The 21,258-nt window shown below is 39.4% G+C and overlaps 1 protein-coding gene across 2 annotated transcripts in view; it reads right to left on the reverse strand.

The window, feature by feature from the left end:
- Window positions 1-4,456: 4,456 nt before the first annotated feature.
- Window positions 4,457-21,258, reverse strand: part of HECA (hdc homolog, cell cycle regulator) — a 46,086-nt gene continuing 29,284 nt past the window's right edge. For both annotated transcript variants that reach the window (XM_012748061.3, XM_012748062.2), the window contains exons 2-4: window positions 18,511-19,551; window positions 11,285-11,439; window positions 4,457-7,923 (exon numbers count right to left, since the gene is read on the reverse strand). In XM_012748061.3, the coding sequence (XP_012603515.2) occupies window positions 7,759-7,923; window positions 11,285-11,439; window positions 18,511-19,551 (1,361 nt within the window). In that variant the 3' untranslated portion in view covers window positions 4,457-7,758. The remainder of the gene's footprint in view (window positions 7,924-11,284; window positions 11,440-18,510; window positions 19,552-21,258) is intronic.

Genomic DNA, 21,258 nt, shown 5'->3' on the forward strand with positions numbered 1-21,258 from the left:
ACACAAGCTTTCATTTCTCGATTAAATACATAGGAGTGGAATGGCTGGGACAAGTATGTTTACATTTTAAAGAAACTGCCAAACTGTTTCCCATCGGCAGTGTAATAGAGTTTTAGTTACTTCACATCTTTGCCAGCTCTTGGTATTGTCTTAATTTTAGTCATCCCAATGGGTGTGAAGCAGCAACACTTGTGGTTTTAATTTGCATTTCCCTAATGACTAATTATGCTGAGTATCTTGCGGTCATCATTCCTTTATTATTTTTGGCAACTTATCTGTTTGAATATTTTGGACCCCCTCTTTTGAAGTGGGTCATTTCTTTTACTCTTAACACATATTGGGAGTTCTTTATATACTCTGGATACAAGACCTTTTCTTCTAGTCTGTGGGTTTTTTATTCTCTTAATTTCTTCTGAGGACAAGTTCTTAATTTTAATAAAATCTAATTTATCCATTTTTGGATCTTACATTTACATCTATGATCCATTTTGAATTCATTTATTTAATATAGTATGAGTATAAATCCAGGTTTAGTTTTTTAACTTTTTTGCATGTGGGTATCAAATTTTTCCGGCTTCATGTTCCATTATCCTTTATTCACTGAATTATCCTTGCATATTTGTTAAGAATCATTTGACCACATGATCAACTTGTTCACCTTTATACCAACTGTTATCTATTTTCTTAACTAATTTTTATTTACCAACCAACTCATGTCTGGGTTGGTCAGGCAGCTTTTACTGATGGTTAAGAAACTTGAGGCAAGAGGAAAGACTAGAGAAAGAAGTAGGTAGGAAAGAGAGAGATGGTCAGGTAGGGATAAGGCAATAATATCACAACAGGTAAAAGGAAAAGTACTAGAAAAAGTAGAGGACATTTTTTAAAATGGCATTTTCCCAATCCTGCCATCACCAAAGACCATCCTCCACCCAACAGGACCCTATCCTGTGTTTTGAAAGGCTATGTCTATAAAATAAAGAGCACTTATTACGTAATAATTCATTTGTGTTCTCATATATTATTCATCAAAGGCATATGCTAATCCCAGTGCTCCTGAGCAGCTTGAGATAACCAAGGTTGCCGTAACTCCTGCCAAAAGTAAACTGACCTTTTATAATACGTATCCTGTGCAGCCTTGTGGTGGGTAAATAACTTCATCATCTCCATTAAGGTTTTTGAAATATTCACAGTAGTCCCCAGGACGCCCAGTATCCCACTCCCTGCTGAAATCACTTTCTTTTTAGAACCATGGGGTTCTGGAGCCTCAGAGAAATACTGGTCATAGGTTTCACCTGGCTTTGCATATCTCATCACTTACCTGCTGTGTCATGAGAGCTTCAGAAAAATATGTGCTTTGTTAATACGATGAAAATAACAAAAGTGTAAAGTACTGATTCAACCCATGGTTTTGCAGTACCTTGGAATATCACTAATTAGCTAAAGGGACAGCCCTTTAATTCTCTAAGAGAAGCATGTAACCAGTATTTTTTCCTTCTAAGGTTGTGTGGAATTCAAATAAATCAGGTTAAGCAACTCCTAAAAGTGTGGGATAACAGAGCTTCAGACAAGATCCCAAGAAACTGAAAATGAAACATCCAGAGAGAATGTTTGAAAAGTTAGTCAAAAAAGAAAACCTTGCCCAAACTGGATAGATCAATGCTATCAAATCCCCAACAGCTTGACATGTTTGAAACCAAGAATAACTCAAAAGTTAGATCCCAAAGTGAATAAAATGATGGATTCTTAGACTGTTAAAAACCCATCTTATATCCAGACATAGTTCTCAAGCAATAATCTATCTTAACAAAAGAGAACAGATGTCAACAAATTAATGCACGAAAAATGAAAAATGGGGTGGAAGATACAATTATTGATTCCAAATATTATTTTTCCCTTTTAGAAAGTATTGTTTCTTTTTCTAAAAATAGTGGCTGCTTCCAAATGTACTTGCCCGCCCCATGTAGAATTACTTCTGTTTTAGTACCTGTGCTCTTGAAGCAAAGGCAACTTTTGTATGTGTTGCCTTGTCAAAACAAACCCAAATTATTTCTCAACTGAATGAGAATATAGTGGGGCTAAAAAAAAATTATTTCTCAAATGAAACCAAGTGCCCATCCACTGATACATATAAGAATTAAAGGGATTTGTTCTGTGAAGTTTGGATTCAGTGAGGCTGCAGGTTCTCCATCATTCAAATGAGTTAGATTAGTTATCTTCCTATTTACACATCTAGTAAAAGTGTATATGCCTGTAATTGACATTTTCTTCCTTTTATGAGGAGCATAACTGATACTCATCTAGGCTCCTAGATTTGTTACCATCAGCATCGGAAAATGAAAATCAGTAAACACAAAATGAAAGCAACAAAAAACAAAATTAATTCCAGGATTTAGATAAAGTTCATGTTTAAAACAGTTTCTCTAGTAACACAAAGATCTTTTCAGGCATCTAATGCCTAAACCTGATCATTAATATGCTAGAAGTGGCCTGTATGCAAATGGTAACAGAAAACAGAAGGGACAACTGAAGACAACTCATGGATACTCTACTTCTAAACCATGGTTAGCTGGCTGAATATTTACCAAAATCTCATTTTGAGGACTAGAAGAGGGACTCCAGATTTAATTCCTAGTTAGCCATTAACTATGTGAAGTTATTTAAAGTTCTCTGGGCCTCAGATATTCTTTTTATCTCTAAAATGAATACAATTGTTAATGTAATTTAACAAATAGTTACTATGTGAATAAAACAAAAAGCACAGCCTTTGGTCTAAATTCTGGCATCTCTAAATTCCATGACTGTTATGACTATGACATTTCCACTTTTAGAATACTTGGGTTTACTAGGAATACAATTAGACAGTTCAAAACCTGATTTTAAGATATCATCTGAATTTTTAATCACGTGCATCAGAACGACTTGACATTATCAAGAAGCGGTGCTAAGGCAGCCAATTCCATTTGAAGGCTGACAAATGTAACCAGTAGTGTTCCACCACACTTCATGAGGCAAAGTGCTTTCTTTTTACTTTTGCTGTTTCTGAGGCTTACCAATGACAGATGGAGCTAATAAAATTACCACAGTGCTCAAGGTCAGCAAGATGTTTAATTAGACTCAGTTTTCACTTTGCTTCGAAAGCAGAAGCACACAATCAAGTCTTTTCATTATGAAGTTATTACAGGCCTCAGAACCAAAGAAAACACTCGTAGAATAGGGTTATTTATTGTCAAAAATAAAATCATATCAAATTTAAAAGTTGTAGAACTTTACTGTACACACAAGAGGACAGTTGGCAAACTGGGAGACCTCAAACCAAAGTGGTAAGTAGCCCCACGCACAGCTGTTACAGCACCGTTTACAAAGCATAAAAGAGGAAGTATTTTGCCCTCTTTTGTGACTTGCTGTTATACATTAACAATCTTTTTAAGGGAAGAAGAGCAGTTTAGTTGATTTGTCTATACAGTGGTTCCCCCCATATCCTTGAGGGCTACATTCCAAGACCTCCAGTGGATACCTCAAACTCAAGTACCAAACCCTAATATACTACAGTTTTTTCTACACATACATACCTATGAAAATTTACAAATTTATAATTTACAAATTTAATTCATAAATTAGGCACTGTAAGAGATTAACAATAACAAAGTAGAACAACTGGGGTAAAAACACATTAGCATTACTACTCTTGTGCTATGCGACCATTATGTAAAACATGAACACAATACTGCAAGGGATTAAGCCGGCTCCTGAGTGCCCATCGGTGGGGCAGCATCTACAGTGTGGATCTGCTGGACCAAGGGAGGGCTCACCTCCTCAGAGAGGCAGAGCAGGACTTCTCAAGATTTCATTATGCTACTCAGAATGGTGTGAAATTTAAATTGTAAGAACTGTTTCTAGAATTTTCCATTTAATATTTTTGGACTGCAGTTGACCATGGGTAAAAAACTGCATAAAGCAAAACCTTGGATACTCGGAGATGGGGGAACTACTGTAGCTGATTGGTTTTCACCAAATCATGCTGACAAGGATGCAAAGCTTGTATTTTGTGTTTTGTTTGTAAGCAGAACTAGTGTTTCAGGGAAATCAGGATGACTTATTTTGGCTAGGTGGCTATGGGTGGTTGATCTTAGGGTATATCTAGACTGTGGCCTCGGTTTTTATTTTCCTTTAATACTATTAAATAGAATTCCCTATAACCAGGACAATAATTTTGGACTATCCTTATGGAATCAACTTTGTTAAATAGGATGTTTTTTGTTGCAAAGGGATTTTACATGTGATATCCAATTTGCAAGCAGCACAAAAAGTTAAGTTTTTATTAGCTGCAGTACTGACTTTGAAATGACTACCTGAATAGTAATCAAAACCTCAGAAAGCCTTCTCTACATCTCTGACCAGACAATCCCACTGCTCAAAAATCCCAACACAAAAATAAAGTGACACACTGAAGAGAGAATACAATGTTAGTTTCTGAAATTTTATTATTTTTAATACATACATTTCACAAACAGAAACCCTCTAACACCACGCACAATTCCACAACCAAATGCTTCAATTTTATCAACATTCTTTAACTATTTACACTGTCTTCCCTCAACAAAAGTGCAATCCAAGATGTCTTGACAAGATATCTTTACCAAAAAGAATATATTTTTGAGCTGGTTTTAATTGTGCCCATCCATTGTATTTTCTTTCAATCAGCTGAAATAATAATAAAGTCAACAGGACATGGAGATGAACTGAGTTAGGCAGCATCCTATTCAGGAAACAAAGCACTAAACAAGAGCATTTTCTCTTCACCTCTTCCCCAACCTCCAACGACAATTACTTAACAGTTGCTACCAGGAGACTAAAAAAAAGCAAACTGGAGTCACCGACTTGGCCACAGGAGAACAGACTGCATGTTAAGCATTGATCTTGCAGGACTAAACAAAAGATTTGAGCAAGTTAGTTTTGGTGCTCTAGTAAGTTATATATCAGTCAATCTGTTATTAAATAGTTCTAGGGTTTGAAAACCTAGTAAGATTCTTTCTTGAGTTAATTTTTCCCAAAACAAATATGAAAATAACTTTCTCAGAAAATAAACTTCCACAGAAAACAGAAATTAAAGGGCATTTTGGGAATGCTCTTCTGTAATCGGAATGGGAATTCACCCAACTCCCCAACTTCATGGCACCATGTCTGTCTTTCAAGGTATAGACCCGGTATATCAGTTGCTTCAGATGTAACCAGAGAGTGGACAGCTGAGATGGCCTGAAGAAGCAATGATCAATCAGAAATTGTCTTCTCACTAACGCAGGTAATTGTATTTGTTCAAAGTATAAAACTTTTAAAAATAAATGATAAAAAAAAATGTTAAGGGTAGATGAAACATGCTTCATGTTAGTGAATACTATTCATCAGAGAAACAGAAATTGGACCTCTTGGGTAACTAATATCCTAACAACAACAATAATAATAATATTTCTTGACATATTCCAATTCCAATCAAGGTACTCAGGGCAAGTGTGGGGTATTAAGGCCAGCAGATTTCCAAAATAAGATTTATCTTTATAGTGTTGCATATTCAATTATATTCCGGGTATGATCACTTCTCTTTTTAAACACTGCATATATCCAGAGAATCCTAAGTTTATCATCAAAATAATGTCCAGAAGCAATTTTACCCAATTATAGTGAAACCTCATCACACTTATTTTTTCGGGGGTAGTAAACAATCTAAAAAGAAAATATGGAATGAGGCATATACTATGCCCACAGCAGTTTTAAACTTAGAAGCTTACTGAATATAGTGTACAGGTCAACTTTAAGCTTCAGAACAACAATATAAAGCTGGTTTCACTATAAAAATTTAGGTGGATTAAAGACCAGCATTACAAATATTTTACTATTTATTTTAAATTCAGAAATAAAATCTAAATGGTATTCTGAAGAGAAACTTACCAATTTTTAGACTTGGATACATGACAGAATTAATAGAAAAACAGTTAATTCACAATTACAGTTTTGTGTATTAAAGACAAATCTGCAAGAGGTTATGTCTTATAGTCCTCTTTTAGCTGCATCACTGTCAGACCAATAATGATTTTCTGCTTCTTACAGGCATTTTGTGCATTTTCCCCCACTGTGAAATATTTTTCAGATCATCAAACATCAAACCAGATGCAGCAAACCAAATAACAACCTTCCAAACTGAAAGATGAAAAATATTAGTTAACGCATTGGTTCTTTGATGCTGTGCTGTTTCAAACAAAACATCAAATATTTCATGTAGAACTGAAACTCACTTGCAATAATGCCTGAACACTTCTGAAATGAAAAATCCCACTGAGAAAAAAATGGTATAAACCAAATAAGTAATACAAAATGTTCACATCAACCCCAAATTTGGCTATTCATAAAATTATGTTTCCGGCATTCTTTTAGCATATATCCCTACCATACATGAAATTACCAAATTCATTGAGAAATCACATTCCAATTCTGTAAGGGTATATAGGATGTCGTTCTATTTAAATCATTAAGATCTAATGAACAGAAGGTTGTATTTTGGAATGCCCAATGCTCTGAGTAATGAAGTTCTATATATGATGATCTTTTTTCACCAACAGTAAGGTATCATGAGATCTTTAGATTGACCTATTTTCAAACATACTGTTATACATTACAATCAGTGATTTTCCAAAGTAAAACACACTTTTAAAAGAAATAATATTATTCTTTTCTTCATCATCCTCTCAAACAATATTTGTCCTTTCCCTCTTATGGTCAAATCTTTGATTTTGGAAACTCAGTATCAAATGGGTTAAATGTGGCCATAAGCAATTTTGGGGACAATAAATACGGCAATTTTGGGTTCTGAAACTCACCCGTTAGATTCTGTGGCTGTGAGATTTACCTGTGAGAAGAATCTGACATCAAATGGCACTGTGACAGGGCAACCTGTATAAATCATCGCTGCCCAAATCATGTTATTCATGGATTCTCTTTAGGAGCTATTTTGACAAACTTCAAAGACACAATTCAAATGAGAGAACTCTGCCTTTGTGCCCTCAAGTCAGTATGCATTATTTCCAAATTCATTTCATTATTCTCCGTTATAGGTCAGCTTACCTAAAAATATTTGCAATACCAATATCTTTACTATGTCTTATAATTTGGGTGTTATTTTCAGCATGAAAAATTGATTATTAAACGACAATAGTGCTAGAAACAGCACTTATGCCAATTTCAAACCATCTGTTGGTGTGAGTAAATTGCATGCCAGCACGTGCTGCAGGACACTAAGCTGAGATGGACTAGTACACTATTTGCTCTCCAGGCATAGACTTACATTCATTTGTCACATATTTTTCCCAAGGCCCAGGGAAGATCTAAAAATGGGTCTCTAGAAAGTTAAGATTTTAGTAAGAGTTTTTTCCCAACTCCTATGCTTTTAGTCGACAACCACATAATCCCTTTCTTCAACTCACGCCATCCTCTCCCCATCACCTTAAAGCTGCATCAGAGACTCTGAGTGAGAGTGAACCCCTACCCAAACTCACAGGATTACCCACCTGGGCTCTGGTCATAACCACGGACTAACACTCAGGAATCGAGACAGGGCAAGGGACAGCCCCCGTTTTAGTGGCACACATACACAAAGTAACTCTCCTTTAAATTAGAAAAGAAATCAATGTCACAGAATGTTTCCCTATAAAAGATATGTAATAAAGTAATAATATCAATAAAATAGCTATTACTAAAGCAAAGCTTTCATCAATAAGCTTCGAGAACTTTGAAGGAGGAAAATGGCTTCACGAAATGGTAGTCCAGGTTCCCACAGTGTGGACACTGCTGGACGTTGCTATACTCGGAGAAGTACTGCATCCCGATCCGCACGTCGATCACGGGCTTCCCACAGTGCTTACAGTTCAGGCGGGCCTGGGGGAAACAGACACCATGAGCCACACACCCTTTGGTTTCGCAACACTTATCAAAGACCAAAATGTTGGGAAAATGATCAAGGGTTTAGTAAAGCATTCCTTTCACTACCCAAAGCAGGGTACGCCTAAAAGACTCCCAATTTCTTTTGTGGTATGCAGCACTGCTAATCATTTCACGTACTGGTGAGAAGAAAATTCTAGTACTGTCTAATACTCCACTGAAGTTCCCCTGACGATAGGAAATCCTTCCCTCCGGATTCTTACGAGTGCCAGCAGCTGACTTCCCTCGCCCAAACCTGCATGAAACTTCTTTGAAGATTCTGGGTTTATTTTTAAAATCCACATACATTTTTCATTCTACTCCATACATTTGTGTTTTCTTTGATGTAAAAATAAGATTTCCTTAAATACTCAAGTAAAGTTAGTAACTCAGGAAGAAGAGTTGTGCTGATCTGGAGGATCCTGAACCCCCCAGCACGCGGCGACTTCTCTCGCGCTCAGCGTCTCTTCAGCAGCACAGTCCGGCACTTTCAGCAATGTGCCAGGACGTAAGCAATACTAGAAATTACAAATAAAACAGACTCTTGATATAGATTCATTTTTTTTTTTTTTTTGAGACAGAGTCTCACTTTGTTGCCCAGGCTAGAGTGAGTGCCGTGGCGTCAGCCTAGCTCACAGCAACCTCAAACTCCTGGCTCAAGCAATCCTTCTGCCTCAGCCTCCCAAGTAGCTGGGACTACAGGCATGCGCCACCATGCCCGGCTAATTTTTTCTATATATATTAGTTGGCCAATTAATTTCTTTCTATTTATAGTAGAGACGGGGTCTCGCTCTTGCTCAGGCTGGTTTCGAACTCCTGACCTTGAGCAATCCGCCCGCCTCGGCCTCCCAGAGAGCTAGGATTACAGGCGTGAGCCACCGCGCCCGGCTAGATTCATTTTTTTAAATGTAAGAAAAAAGTATATTCTCCGTTTGTCCTCAAAACACTGTGAGGTAGGCAGTATCCTCTGCGTTTTAGAAAGTGAAACTGCGGCACACAGTGATAAAGTGCCAAGCCGAGGTAACAGAAAGCAGAAGAGCTGAGACCGGAACCAGAGTAGCCTGCCCCATAGCTCGCTTTCCCATGACATGAACTACTGTCCTGTAACCTGAGATAAACTCCCTTCTGACTACTAATCTCACTGAACATTAAAAGTGAGGTTCTAAGCAAACCTCCCTCTTTTACCTGTTATACCTTTCTAACAAGCAATTATTTATTTTTGGCTCCATCTTACTAGAAGACTTCTCTTGATGCCTTAATAGTTCTAACACTTGTACCCTCACAGGAATATTGTCAATTGATTTAAAAAAAAACCATTAATCAAACATGTTTTCCTTTTTATAATAGTAGAGGGCCAGAAGTAAAGGTCTGAGCTTAAATTGTTTTAAGGAAAAAATATAGTGTATAGTGAGTACCAAGAGGCTGGGTATAGCTAGATGCTATTGTTTTTCTCCCTAAAGATACAGAGCTAATCCCACTGCCTTTCAATGGTGCAGCAGAAAGAACACCAGAATGGGAATTTTAAGTTTTTGTCATGGCCACAATTTGTGTGGCCCTGGGTAAAGCATTCACAGTTTTGAGGCCTCCATTGGTATGTGGAAGATAAGGAGCCAGCACTAGATTGCCCAAGTCCTTTACAAAGTGAATATGCTTTGAGTTAACAGACCCAAACCTTCTCTCACTTCCTTATTTCTTTAATTTAAAAAATAACCCTCTGTGGTGTGCGTGCAGAGAGGGGAGCCACTTCCTGTGGTTTCTCTTAAGAGATGGCATTAAGGCACAAAAATTATCATAAGATGCTACAGTAAATAACTAAAAGATTATGATATCTCATTTCCAAGGCTAAGTTTAAAAATAAAAATGTGGTTGGCCTGGTGCGGCAGATCACACCTGTAATCCCAACACTTTAGGAGACAGAGGCAGGTGGATCACTTGAGACCAGGACTTTGAGACCAGCTGGGAAACATAGTGAGACCCTGTTTCTATGAAAAACAAAAAAAATTAGCCAGGTGCAGTTGTATGCATCTATAGTCCCATCTACTTGGGAGACTGAGGCAGGAGGATCACTTGAACCCAGGAGTCTGAGGCTACAGTAAGCTATGATCACACCACTGCACTCCAGCCTAGGTGACAGAGCAAGATCCTGTCTCTAAAAAAATCAATAAAGAAAAATGTGGTCAATGCATTAGAACTAGCATAAATCTTATCTGGTCAATCTTATCTGGAATCAAAGGATGTGCAGACTACAAATGACCATTTAGATCTCTCATGACTGTATTTCTCTTCTGCAAAACATTAGTATATACAAGATAAAACGCAAATAACAACTCTAACAACTTTTCAATTCAACAGATACAGTCATCTTTGGAATAAACTGAAATACTAAGGATATTCTCTTTCCAAAATCAAGTCATAATGCTAAAGATACAAAACTATGCAATAATTAATAACTATCATCAGTTATTTGTATTGAAACCCAGGCCTTGGACACTGAAGAGCAAAGGAAAATTTCTCTCTTACCCATGAATATCAAGGAATTATATAGCAAGTTATTTTCTTCCCCAAATACTTAAACCAAGATATTTCCAAGGATTTTGTCTCATGTGTTTCTGTGGGTTTATTTAATGTGTTTTCACATGATAATATTAATACTTCCCTGTTTTCCTGATGACAGCTAAATTTCAAATGTTCTCTTAGCACCAGAAAATGCCTCCTCTTACAAGTGTTTTAAGGACTACAAATCTTTCATGTCAACCTCAAATACCTTACAAAGCAGACAATTCCTGGTAACTGCACTATCCCACAGAAAGGAAACAAGAAAATCTTGTCACCTAAAACTTTCTTCTTCCTTTTAAATAATAAATTTTTCTCATTAGAAATTTAGTATAAACTTATCATACAGAATATTAGAAAATATACACAAACAGAAAGAAAACCAAAGGAACCATTCAGCCTCCTACCACTAGACCAGTATGTAAACACCCGGTAACACACCAGTAGATCCCTTTTCATGTTCACTTATTTACAAATACAAGCATGCTCTTATGCCATGTTATAACCCGCTTTTTTGATTTAATATACTAGAAATACTTCCTACATAATTATATCTCATTCTACGATATCCCCTCTAACGACTGCATAGTATTCCACGAAATGGCTACATCACAATGTAGTAAATCAGCCATGATTGCTGGACTTTGGGGGAGTTTTATGACTGAATTTCTTCTTTACTGTCAGAAGTATCTTCTCCTATTTACTTGAGAACAGAAGCCTAATATCAAACACTGCTTCTGCCCCCCTCTGTGGGGTCGATACCAACCTGACAGCACGGAGAGGCAGCCAGGATGTCATAGGTGTACATGGTGCCCAGCTGGTGCCAGCTACCGTCCCATCGCGACTTACACTTGATGCAGATGATCTTGTGAACCCCTTCCAGGCAGTCCACACACACCGCATACAGGTGCATGAGTCTCCCTGTGCACAGAAGACACAAAGCTCAGAGCAGCCATCATGGAAATCACATTTTATCTCTAAGAGGGATAAAAATGGTTTATCTACCAATTATAATCAAATACTTTATCATTTGGATAAACATAAAAAGCAAAACATACTTATCACATAAGCTGTCCTTTTAGAATAATTATTAATTACTAATTATCATAAAACATGTACTTCAGGTTCAAGCTTATTAAAAACTTGCTTTAATTCACTTTTCCAAAAAGTGCTGCTAGGCTTACATAATATGAGCATCCAAATTCCAGTAACAAAGCCACACATAATCAAAACCAGCCTATACCGTATTCATGCAGGACTGTCTGCTCAGAAGTCACTGCATGGTATGCGGAGACTGAACCAACATCGTTGGTCTTGTCATGGGCTCTCACCCACCAATTCCCATCATAAAAAACGTCAATGTCTGTCTCGGAATCGACAGTCCAGAATTACACCACAGCCAAAATTACTATGTTAACTGTCCTTGTCCCCAAAATTGCTCAACCATCACCACATCTAATTTAGGAACCAGAATTATATCTTCCTTGTGATTTTTCTAAAAGAAGTTCAATGTCTTTTTAATATTTACTTGGTTCTTAAAAGTTACAACTCCATTCCTCTAGTATTTATCAACATCATAATGCTTGTAAAGGAAAGATGTTAGCCTAGTTTGTATGGAAGGGTTTCAGCTGGTGCCAGCTTTCGTCCTGTTCAAATAATTGTGCAAGAGTCAGAATGTCTAGGATCTGGAGAGTAACATTTCTGCTCTCTGCAGAAACCAGGGAACTTCAGGAATCAGGAGAACATGTCCTCCTAAGTGGCTTCTTATTCAAACATGCTGCTCACTGCAGTCAGTTAGACCACGGGTCTTCACCATTTAAGTAGTAAGGACCAACCTGCTTCTTACCCCTATACACAGTACTTAAAAGAAAACCTTTCTACTGTACTTGCGTACATGACTCTCTCCCTCCTTGAGGACAAGAACCATGTCTTTTTCAACTTCCTTGACTCAGCATCTACCCCAAAGTCTGGAATGTGGAAAGAACTCTTTAAGTGTGTGTTAGGTGAATGGACAGGACATGTTAATAGGCAAAGACAGCATAACCTTGGAGGCCTCTATGCCAAAAATGGCTAGGGTGACAAGTGCTTCTTATAATACCACCCACCGCTGGGCTAGGGCGCTGGAAATAAAAAGGTCTCACATGCTATGCCCACTCTGAGTGGCCTGGGGACATGTCAGGAAATCAGTTCAAGTACTAGGAGCCACAGGGAAGTATTAGGAGACATCTGCAGTCTTCATCTGTCCTAGACTTACTGTAATTCTCCAGCTGCTGCCAAGAAGGGTGAGGGCAGGGGTGGACACAGAAGCCAGGTGCTGATAACAAAGACCATGACAATGAAGACAAGTCACTTTTACTGAGTGCTTACCAAGGGTCTGGCACTGTACTCCAAGTTCTACATGAATCATTTCATTTAGCTCTCACAGCAACACTATAAAGCAAATTCCTGTTATTCCCACTTAAGGTAGAAGGAACTGAAGCTAAAGAGCATGGGCAGCTTGCCCAAGTTCACAGTAAGTAGCAAAGTCCAAAGTACAGAGACTTAAACTCATGTTGGACTCTTAACCTACAGGCAAACTCACAGGAGCACCTGGCCTGGACTGAGTGTCTAGATTTGTCTCAGTTATACACTGTCCCAAGTACAGAGAATCCTAAATTCCTAAACTCTAGGATTGTGAGTTTAAACGAAAAGCAGATTCTTGAGAAAACAATCACATGTGGCTCAAAGTGGTAAAGAAGCCCAATAAAAGAATGTCCTAATTAGATCAATCTTAATAAACTATTAAAACCAAACAAAACATTTTTTTTCAGAGGAAGAATGAGAACAGAGGCCAGAGGTGGAGCTGGGTGAGGGCAGTGAGGGGTAAAGGGCAGGGCACAGGAGTGACAACCCACAGGGTGCACCACAGAGGACAGTAAGCACTTTGCGGCACATAATCAACTACAGGCTATTTAATCCTGTGGCCTGGAACGTGGCCTTTCCATTGGAGTTGAAAATGCTTTAAAGAACACATGGTCAGGACTGTGTGATGGAAGAAATGATTTAAACTAGTTTACTATAAATAAAAGCACATGGACTTCTCCAACATGTGGCAATAAAAACGCTGATATGTGGTCAAGCCCTCACTTGTGGCACTGATGACTTCTTCAGTACTGATTAAACATCCTCATCTTCAGATTTCACAATCAACAGCTCAACTTCTCAATATCTTTGAAGTGCACACCTAACGCACCATTTATATTTAAGTTCATGTGTGCACACGCGTGCACACACACACACTAGTACTCAGGCCTATCTAATTTTCACCCTTTTCTCCATCTTCTCTCTGGTATCTACCCTCTAGATTAGTTGCAGGCTCTGTCATATCCTCTTTCTTTTCTTTTTCTCTTCTCTCCATTCAAGAGCTCTTCCACTCTCAGGATTTTAACCACCACTGTCATGAAATAAGCTCTCCAGTGTCCATCCCAAGTGCTTATTTCTAGCCATGCTTGCAAGACATCTCCACACAGAAGTCCCGACACCCCTTCAAACCCAACACACACAAATCTCATCTCCTGTCCCCTAAAGTCAGGTCCTTTTCCCAACCTTCTCTACCTCTGTGATTACATGATTTATCTGGTCTAGAAGAAAACCGAGCCAAAAGGGACTCCTCTTCATTCTTACAGTCAAGGTGAACTCAAAGCTGTAATTTTCTTTAAAATAATCTCTTAAAGATATCCTCCTCTTTTCCATCCACTGTCCTCACCCTGCAGTCTCTTATCTCTGCAAAGCTAGGCTAGAGAAACAAAGTTTCAACTCTCTCTCTAGGTCTCAACCCTTTCAGACTTTTCCCCATGTGATTGTTTTCTTTTAAAAAAAATGCTAAAAAACAAACAAAAAAACCACCTTCAATTCATATTCAAAAACAACATCACAAAGCTCTTCATTGTGGGTTGAAGGATCCCCTCCCATCCATTCTCTAACTATCCTCCTCATTTTCCACTCTAGGACACCTGACTCCAGCCAGACAGTTCTCTCCCTAGTTCCTGATCACAACTTGTCCTTCTGTCTTCTTCCACCACCCTTTCTTTGCTCCTCCTTCTCATCCACCAACATCTGACATGGCTAGATCCTCTGCCTATTAAGATACAGCCCACCTTTTCACATCTGCCTTCTCACTGCCCCCCCTTGATTAACCAGCCCAAGCTGGCTCCTTCCTCTTTAGAAATTACAAGACACTTAATGTATACAAAATCCGGGTGTTCCTAGTTCCACATGTGGTACTAGAACCTCAGGCCTGGTAAAATTAGTTACATGTTATAAAAGCATCTCATATGCTAGTATTACATACTGATGACAGGCAAGGACCCAACTGATGAATGGATTACATCAAAGGAATTTGTCCATCATGAATAGAAAAAGAACAATCCTACTTTCATCGACCCTCTGCCCACGTACCCTCCTACCCTCATTCATTTTCATAAAGAATGTTTCAAGTTTTAACATGAAGTAAAGGTATTTCCATCCTTTTCCCTCTAAAATTACCCCCAAAGCAGAATGAAGAACAAGAAACAAAACCACAAACTTCATCTTTCATGAAACAATGAGGTACCTATAATTGTGAACCAAAATACATGAGGTCACAAAGTGGATGAAGAATGGTAAATGGTTTAGCTCTCAAACTGGACAACAAGCACTGGGGAGGGTAGGATGATGTGCTGAAAGGGAAATAGTAGGGTGCAGTAAATTACAAACAACGATAAAGTCTATGCAAGTCTTTCCACCAAGAAGAAGATTACCTCAGCATCCTGTGAACCTGGGCTAGCCTTAAGGACATACATTGATGAACAAAAATTAATAGAAGTGATGTCACTCAGTTCCAAGCTTAAGCCTCTAGAGAGACCCTGCAGCTTCCACTCTTCATCTCCTGAAGACTGTCCTGGGAACACCACGTGAAAAAGCCCAAGCTAGCCTACTGGAAGATGAAAGACGACACGCAACATAGACAAGCACTCCAACTAAGGACTCCTAAGCCAACCTAACTGTCCTAACTAATCAACCCACAGATTTGTGAGAGATCACTAAATCATCACGGCTTTAAAACACTAAACTTTGGAGTACTCCACTTTATAACAAAGGCTAAAAGATGCAGGAGGGTAGATAAAATTCTCAAAACAAATGACACTACACTTCCTGCACTTTCTCAGCTCCTTTTCTTGCTCAGAAAGGCAACACAAGAAATTGCATCCATGAAAGAAGAACAAGATGCTATTAAAAATAGAGCTCTTGGAAATTCAAAATATAAGAAAAGAAAATTTTAAACTCAGTAAAAATACTGGAATATAAGGCCAAAGAAATTTTCCATAAAGCAAAGAGATAAACAACACAGCCAAATGTATTAATATGTGTGCATACATATACATGTGTGTGTATAAAGAATTCCCCCACCCCCATAAAAAAAAGATCAAACAGTCCAATACCTGATTGATAGGGGTTCCACAGGTTTTTTGTTTTTTTTTTTTTTTTTTTTTTGAGACAGAGTCTCGCTTTGTTGCCCAGGCTAGAGTGAGTGCCGTGGGGTCAGCCTAGCTCACAGCAACCTCAAACTCCTGGGCTCAAGCAATCCTCCTGCCTCAGCCTCCCAAGTAGCTGGGACTACAGGCATTCGCCACCATGCCCGGCTAATTTTTTGTATATATATTAGTTGGCCAATTAATTTCTTTCTATTTATAGTAGAGACGGGGTCTCGCTCTTGCTCAGGCTGGTTTGGAACTCCTGACCTCGGGCAATCCGCCCGCCTCGACCTCCCAGAGAGCTAGGATTACAGGCGTGAGCCACCGCGCCCGGCCTCCACAGGTTTTTTTAAGTGAAAATAGTGAAGAGGAAATTACCAAAAAAGTAATACGAAAGAAAATTTCTCCAGATGGAAGACCATAAATCAAAGGTCCAAGAGTACAAAGAGCACAATGAATGGAAGAAAAAAAAAAACCCCATATTATGGTGAAATTTCAGAATATTAGGGACATAAAGAGAAAATCTTAAAACCTTCAGAGAGGGGCGGAGGTGGAGGCAGGACAGGAATATTAGACTTCTCAATAGGGACAATTTAAGACAGTAGGCAGTAAAGAATGCCTTCAAAACTCCAAGGGGAAAATATTTATAACCTAGAAGACTATGCCTAGCTAAACAGCAATCAAGAACCAAGATATGTTCAGACTTTCAAAATCTCAAATCAGCAACTCCCACGTTCCCTTTCTCACAAAGCTCCTGGGGGATGTTTCCTAACGAATTGAGGGAATACACTGAGAAGATATAAAATATGGGATCTAGGAAACAAGATAAAAAATAGAAGAGAAATGAAGGCATCCCTAGGAGGACAGAGTATAGAACAGCAGGTCCTGAGTTTGCCAGGACAGGCAGAAGCAGGAAGATTGACATCTCCACGAAGGATATTTTCAGAAAAGAAAAAATTCCAAAAAATATCTGACAGGTATGTGGAAATGTTTTTGCAAGGCTGTTTGTGAAGCTGCTGGAGAGTGAGAAATACCCAAAGTTTCAAAAATCAAAAAACCATGCAAATGAAAATGTAATTAATCATTAACTCTAATAAAAATGAAAGGTATCCTAGGATATACTGTATTCTATAATAAGAAATAACCCCATACTTCTTGGCTCAACATTAACCACTTCAGTACCGTGCTCACCGGCCATGAAACCTTGCCCACAGCTGGCACTCATAGTCCGCACGATAGTTTGTGCTGTGCATTGACGACGAAGCCGTTTTGCTCTTGTGTGATGAGGAAAGCTTTAAACCACTGAAAGCTTGTTTTACTTTACAGGCAGCTTTACTTGTAACGTAAATCAGAATAGATAACATATACACATATGTTTTCATTACATTATTTTTAAATGTTCACAATTTTATTTTGATAAATGAAAAATTAGAAAAGTCATATCACGGCTGCCGGCTAAATTCACTGTGCACGTTCATCTGTGGCTATCGACTACAGTTGACGCTGCTACCGAAGTGGTTAAATATTTACATACCAAGAATTGTGAGGTATTATCCAGAAAGAAAGAAGAAGGGAGATATGTAGTGATCCACCTTAAAAGTAAGTCAACAGATAATATCTAAATTTGGAAAAGATAGCAGTATTTAAAAATTTGATGTTAAAACCCTGAAGAATTAGTTGATCTGAAAGTGTCTCTAGGGAACTGAGACAGCAGGCGCTGGTGGGAAGAAAGCAGGTGAGGACATACCTCTTTTACTATTTCTTTAGCATACATTTAAAGAATAAACATGTTATATGTTATGCATCTCATCTTTATGGAAGTTCAGTAGTTTTACATGAATTGTCAGATTTCTCACTTACACTAACCAACCCGTCATTCAATTTATGGCTGAAATGTACCCAAGTCTTTGTATGTCATTCATAATAAGCTTCCCCACTGTCTCTCTCCCCCCCACCCACCACCACCACCACCAAGCTAATGTCTGAGCTTCTGATAATCCTCTAATTCACTATCAAGACAGTCTCATCCTTCATAAATTTCAAAATTAACTAATCTAAAAACACCTTGGCCCTTCCTGACCCCTATTCATCCTCACTGTTATGTTTACAAGGATCAAGGAGAATACATAGCTTGTTGGGCACATTAAAACAGGTTTCAAAGGCAACTATTTTACAAGTGACACTTATGCAATTCCTTCTCTAAATTTCCTCCCAATTACAAAAAAATATATCCATCAGCAATCCTCTCTTCAAATTACAGCAGAACAACAACAACAAAAATTACTCCACCAGAACAACTGTACTTGGTACAGTGACATTAGAGTAAAAAAAAATCACCACTCCCTCACTGAGCAAAGCTGAAATAGTCAAATGTTACCTAGTACCTGAATGGAACAAAAAGAAAATCAGTGAAAATTAAGCCAAAACAGAGCAATTTCATCTTGCTGGCTGTTTGGTTTTTAACAAACAGAAAGCAGGCAAGGTGAATTAACACCTATACCTTGAAGATGACAAGGAACATCATATTCGATCTCATCGTGTCTCGACGGGCTTAGGAACAGAGTTCCGTCCACCAGTGGGAACTGTTCGAACACTGGCAGCGCCCGGTGGCACAGGGCACAGTTCACCACGTTTCTGTGGCTGGCGCTGAGGGCTGCGAGAATGAACTTCCGCAGATCCTCCCCCTGGCCCACTTGGGCGTCGTCTTCCATCCGCACGTGGAAAGTGTTCAACTTATGCCTGGGGATGTGGGTGAGGAGCTCGGAGAGGTCCAGCCGGCGCAGGAACTGCACGGGGGCGTCAAAGTGTCCCCCCCTGTGAACAGACAGCCCTGCGGGGCTGTAGTCAAAGTGGGCGTTTCTGAACACGTGGCTCCCGGCCAGGGCCTTCTTGTGAGGCTCCAGATGGATGGCGTTCTTTAAGAACTCCCCGAGGTACCTGGAGGAGCGGGGCCCACTGAAGTGGGCGGGGGAGAGGATGGAGTAGCCGGTGGGCGGGGACTGGCCCGGGGAGCCGCACGGGGAGCGGGCGCCGTAGGGCGCTGCGCCGCCCGCCTTCTCCTGGGAGTTCTGCCGGTCCATGGAGTGCCGCCTGGGCAGGTCGTGGCTCGGGCCTTTCTGGGGCTTATTTGGGGGCCTGCACTTTTTTGCCTCCTCTGCAGCCTCACCAGGAGGCCTCCCTGTGTTCTTCTCCGAGCCAGACTTCTTCTTTTTCTCGTCCTGCATCCGCTTCACCTGGTACCAGTCCGTGTCCTTCTTTAAGTGGCCCTGGCCACAGCGGCAGGAGCAGAAGCGGAAGGCCAGGTCGTAGCCCTTCTTTGTCCACATGTTCTGGCGGCACTGCTTCTCGTTCCAGCTGCGCGCCCGGCCGATGCAGTTGAACTGCACGAGGATGCTGCTCTCCCACTCGTAGAAGCACTGCAGGTGCATCCAGGTGCTGCAGGGGCAGTGCTCGTTGTTGCACACCACCTTCTGGTAGTCGTCCTTCTCCAGGTCCACCGGCCTTCCGAAGCTGCAGATCAGGGGCGTGGCACAGGGGGCTTCTGGGGTAGGAACAGAAAGAAAGAGAGAGAGATTCAGGTCACAGCACATGGGGATCCAAGCTGACACCAACACAGAGAGCAGAGCTACCATCCACACCAGCCCATTTGTGCCACAGGAACAATTTTCTTGGTGTCAAGATTTCTACCACTGGAAAAAACACCAGACAGGATTGGAAAACATTTACCATTTTCTTCTGGTATGATGCTGTGCCAAAGAATTTATTTTCTGGTATTTGTTATCTGCTGAAAAACATACCAACGAGCTTCAAAAAATCCAAATCTTTCACAGTGCAATTAGCTGCGTGTCAGTACAGGTGGAGGATCCCTAAACTGAAACACTGCAAAATCTGAAACTTCTTGAGTACCAACATGACGCTCCGATTAGGGATATTCAAGCTCTACTTATAACAGTACGGTATGAGGTTGTTTTAAGATGTGGGTATAACGACAGGCAATTCCAGAGTTCCTTTAAAAAGGACCACTCCAGTGAACTAGGAAATAATAAGATGAGGCCACTTAACCAACCAGTTCCGATGGTTATCTCCCAAAGGGCCCTCAAAGCCCTTTATCACAGGTTTTAGGTTGTCCTAAATACAAGAAGCTAGAAAATCGCCCAGCCTCATCTCCAATTCTCTTCTAGAGTAGTCTGACACCTAATGGCAGGGATATTTGGTCAAACTAACTGTTGGTCTGCACATAATTATACCGGTAGTACCAGGTAGTGAAGGAAAAAAACCAGAACTCTTCCAAAGCTATTAGGTTAGAAGGTGAGGAGACATTTGTACCCTATCTTTAAACATACGGCACCCCCCCACACAGGGTCCAAATAGCCAGACAGGTTCTCAGAAAAAAAAAAAAAAAAGACAGTGACACAAAGTAAAACCCATTTCTTAAGGAATAAATGTGATTTGTGGAGATTGGAACTCCATTAATTTCTCTTTACTTCTCAGTGATAACTGAATACCTAAGCTTAGAACTTATTTTTTTAAATGTCAAAAAGACATGATGGAGACAGTAAAAGAGTAAGTAAGTGACTGCCAGGGTTGGGAGGGGTAAAGACAGATGAACTGGTGGAGCACAGAGGATTTTTTAGGCAATAAAATTTTTCTGTGTGATACTATAATGGTGGATACATGTCATACATTTGTCAAAATTCATAAGATGTACAACACCAAGAATGAAACACAAACTATGGAATTGAGTGTAACAATCTGTTGATGTAGGCTCATCCATTATAACATACGTACCATTTTGTGTTGATAGTGGGAAGGCTGGAGGGAGGCAGGAAATATGTGGGAACTCTCCATACTTTTAATTTTTTCTGTGAACCTAAAACTGCTCTAAAAAATAAAATCTATTTTTTGAAATGGGGAAAAAAAAAAGGCATGTGTAAGTCTTAGTCCCAGAGAATACTAACTGTCTAAAAGTGGACTGCTTACTTCATTTGGTTAATTCTCAATTTCTTCAACTATAAATGGGCATTTAGTAGCTACCGTGTAGAGATAGATCTTTGTGATGATTAAATAAGAAATGCTTGTAAAGTGTTTAGCATGGTATTTGCACATAAGGGTTCATTAATGTCGTTGCTGTTGTTCTTGTCATTAGCCAACAATGAAAGATACAGCTTGGGATGCTTTTATTTACAAAAGCAGCTGTGTAAAGAGGTGGCTGGGGGGCTAAGTCAGAAATGGCAAAACTGACCAAATG

The sequence above is a fragment of the Microcebus murinus genome, chromosome 5 (genome assembly GCF_040939455.1).
Source record: "Microcebus murinus isolate Inina chromosome 5, M.murinus_Inina_mat1.0, whole genome shotgun sequence".
NCBI classification, from domain to species: domain Eukaryota; kingdom Metazoa; phylum Chordata; class Mammalia; order Primates; family Cheirogaleidae; genus Microcebus; species Microcebus murinus.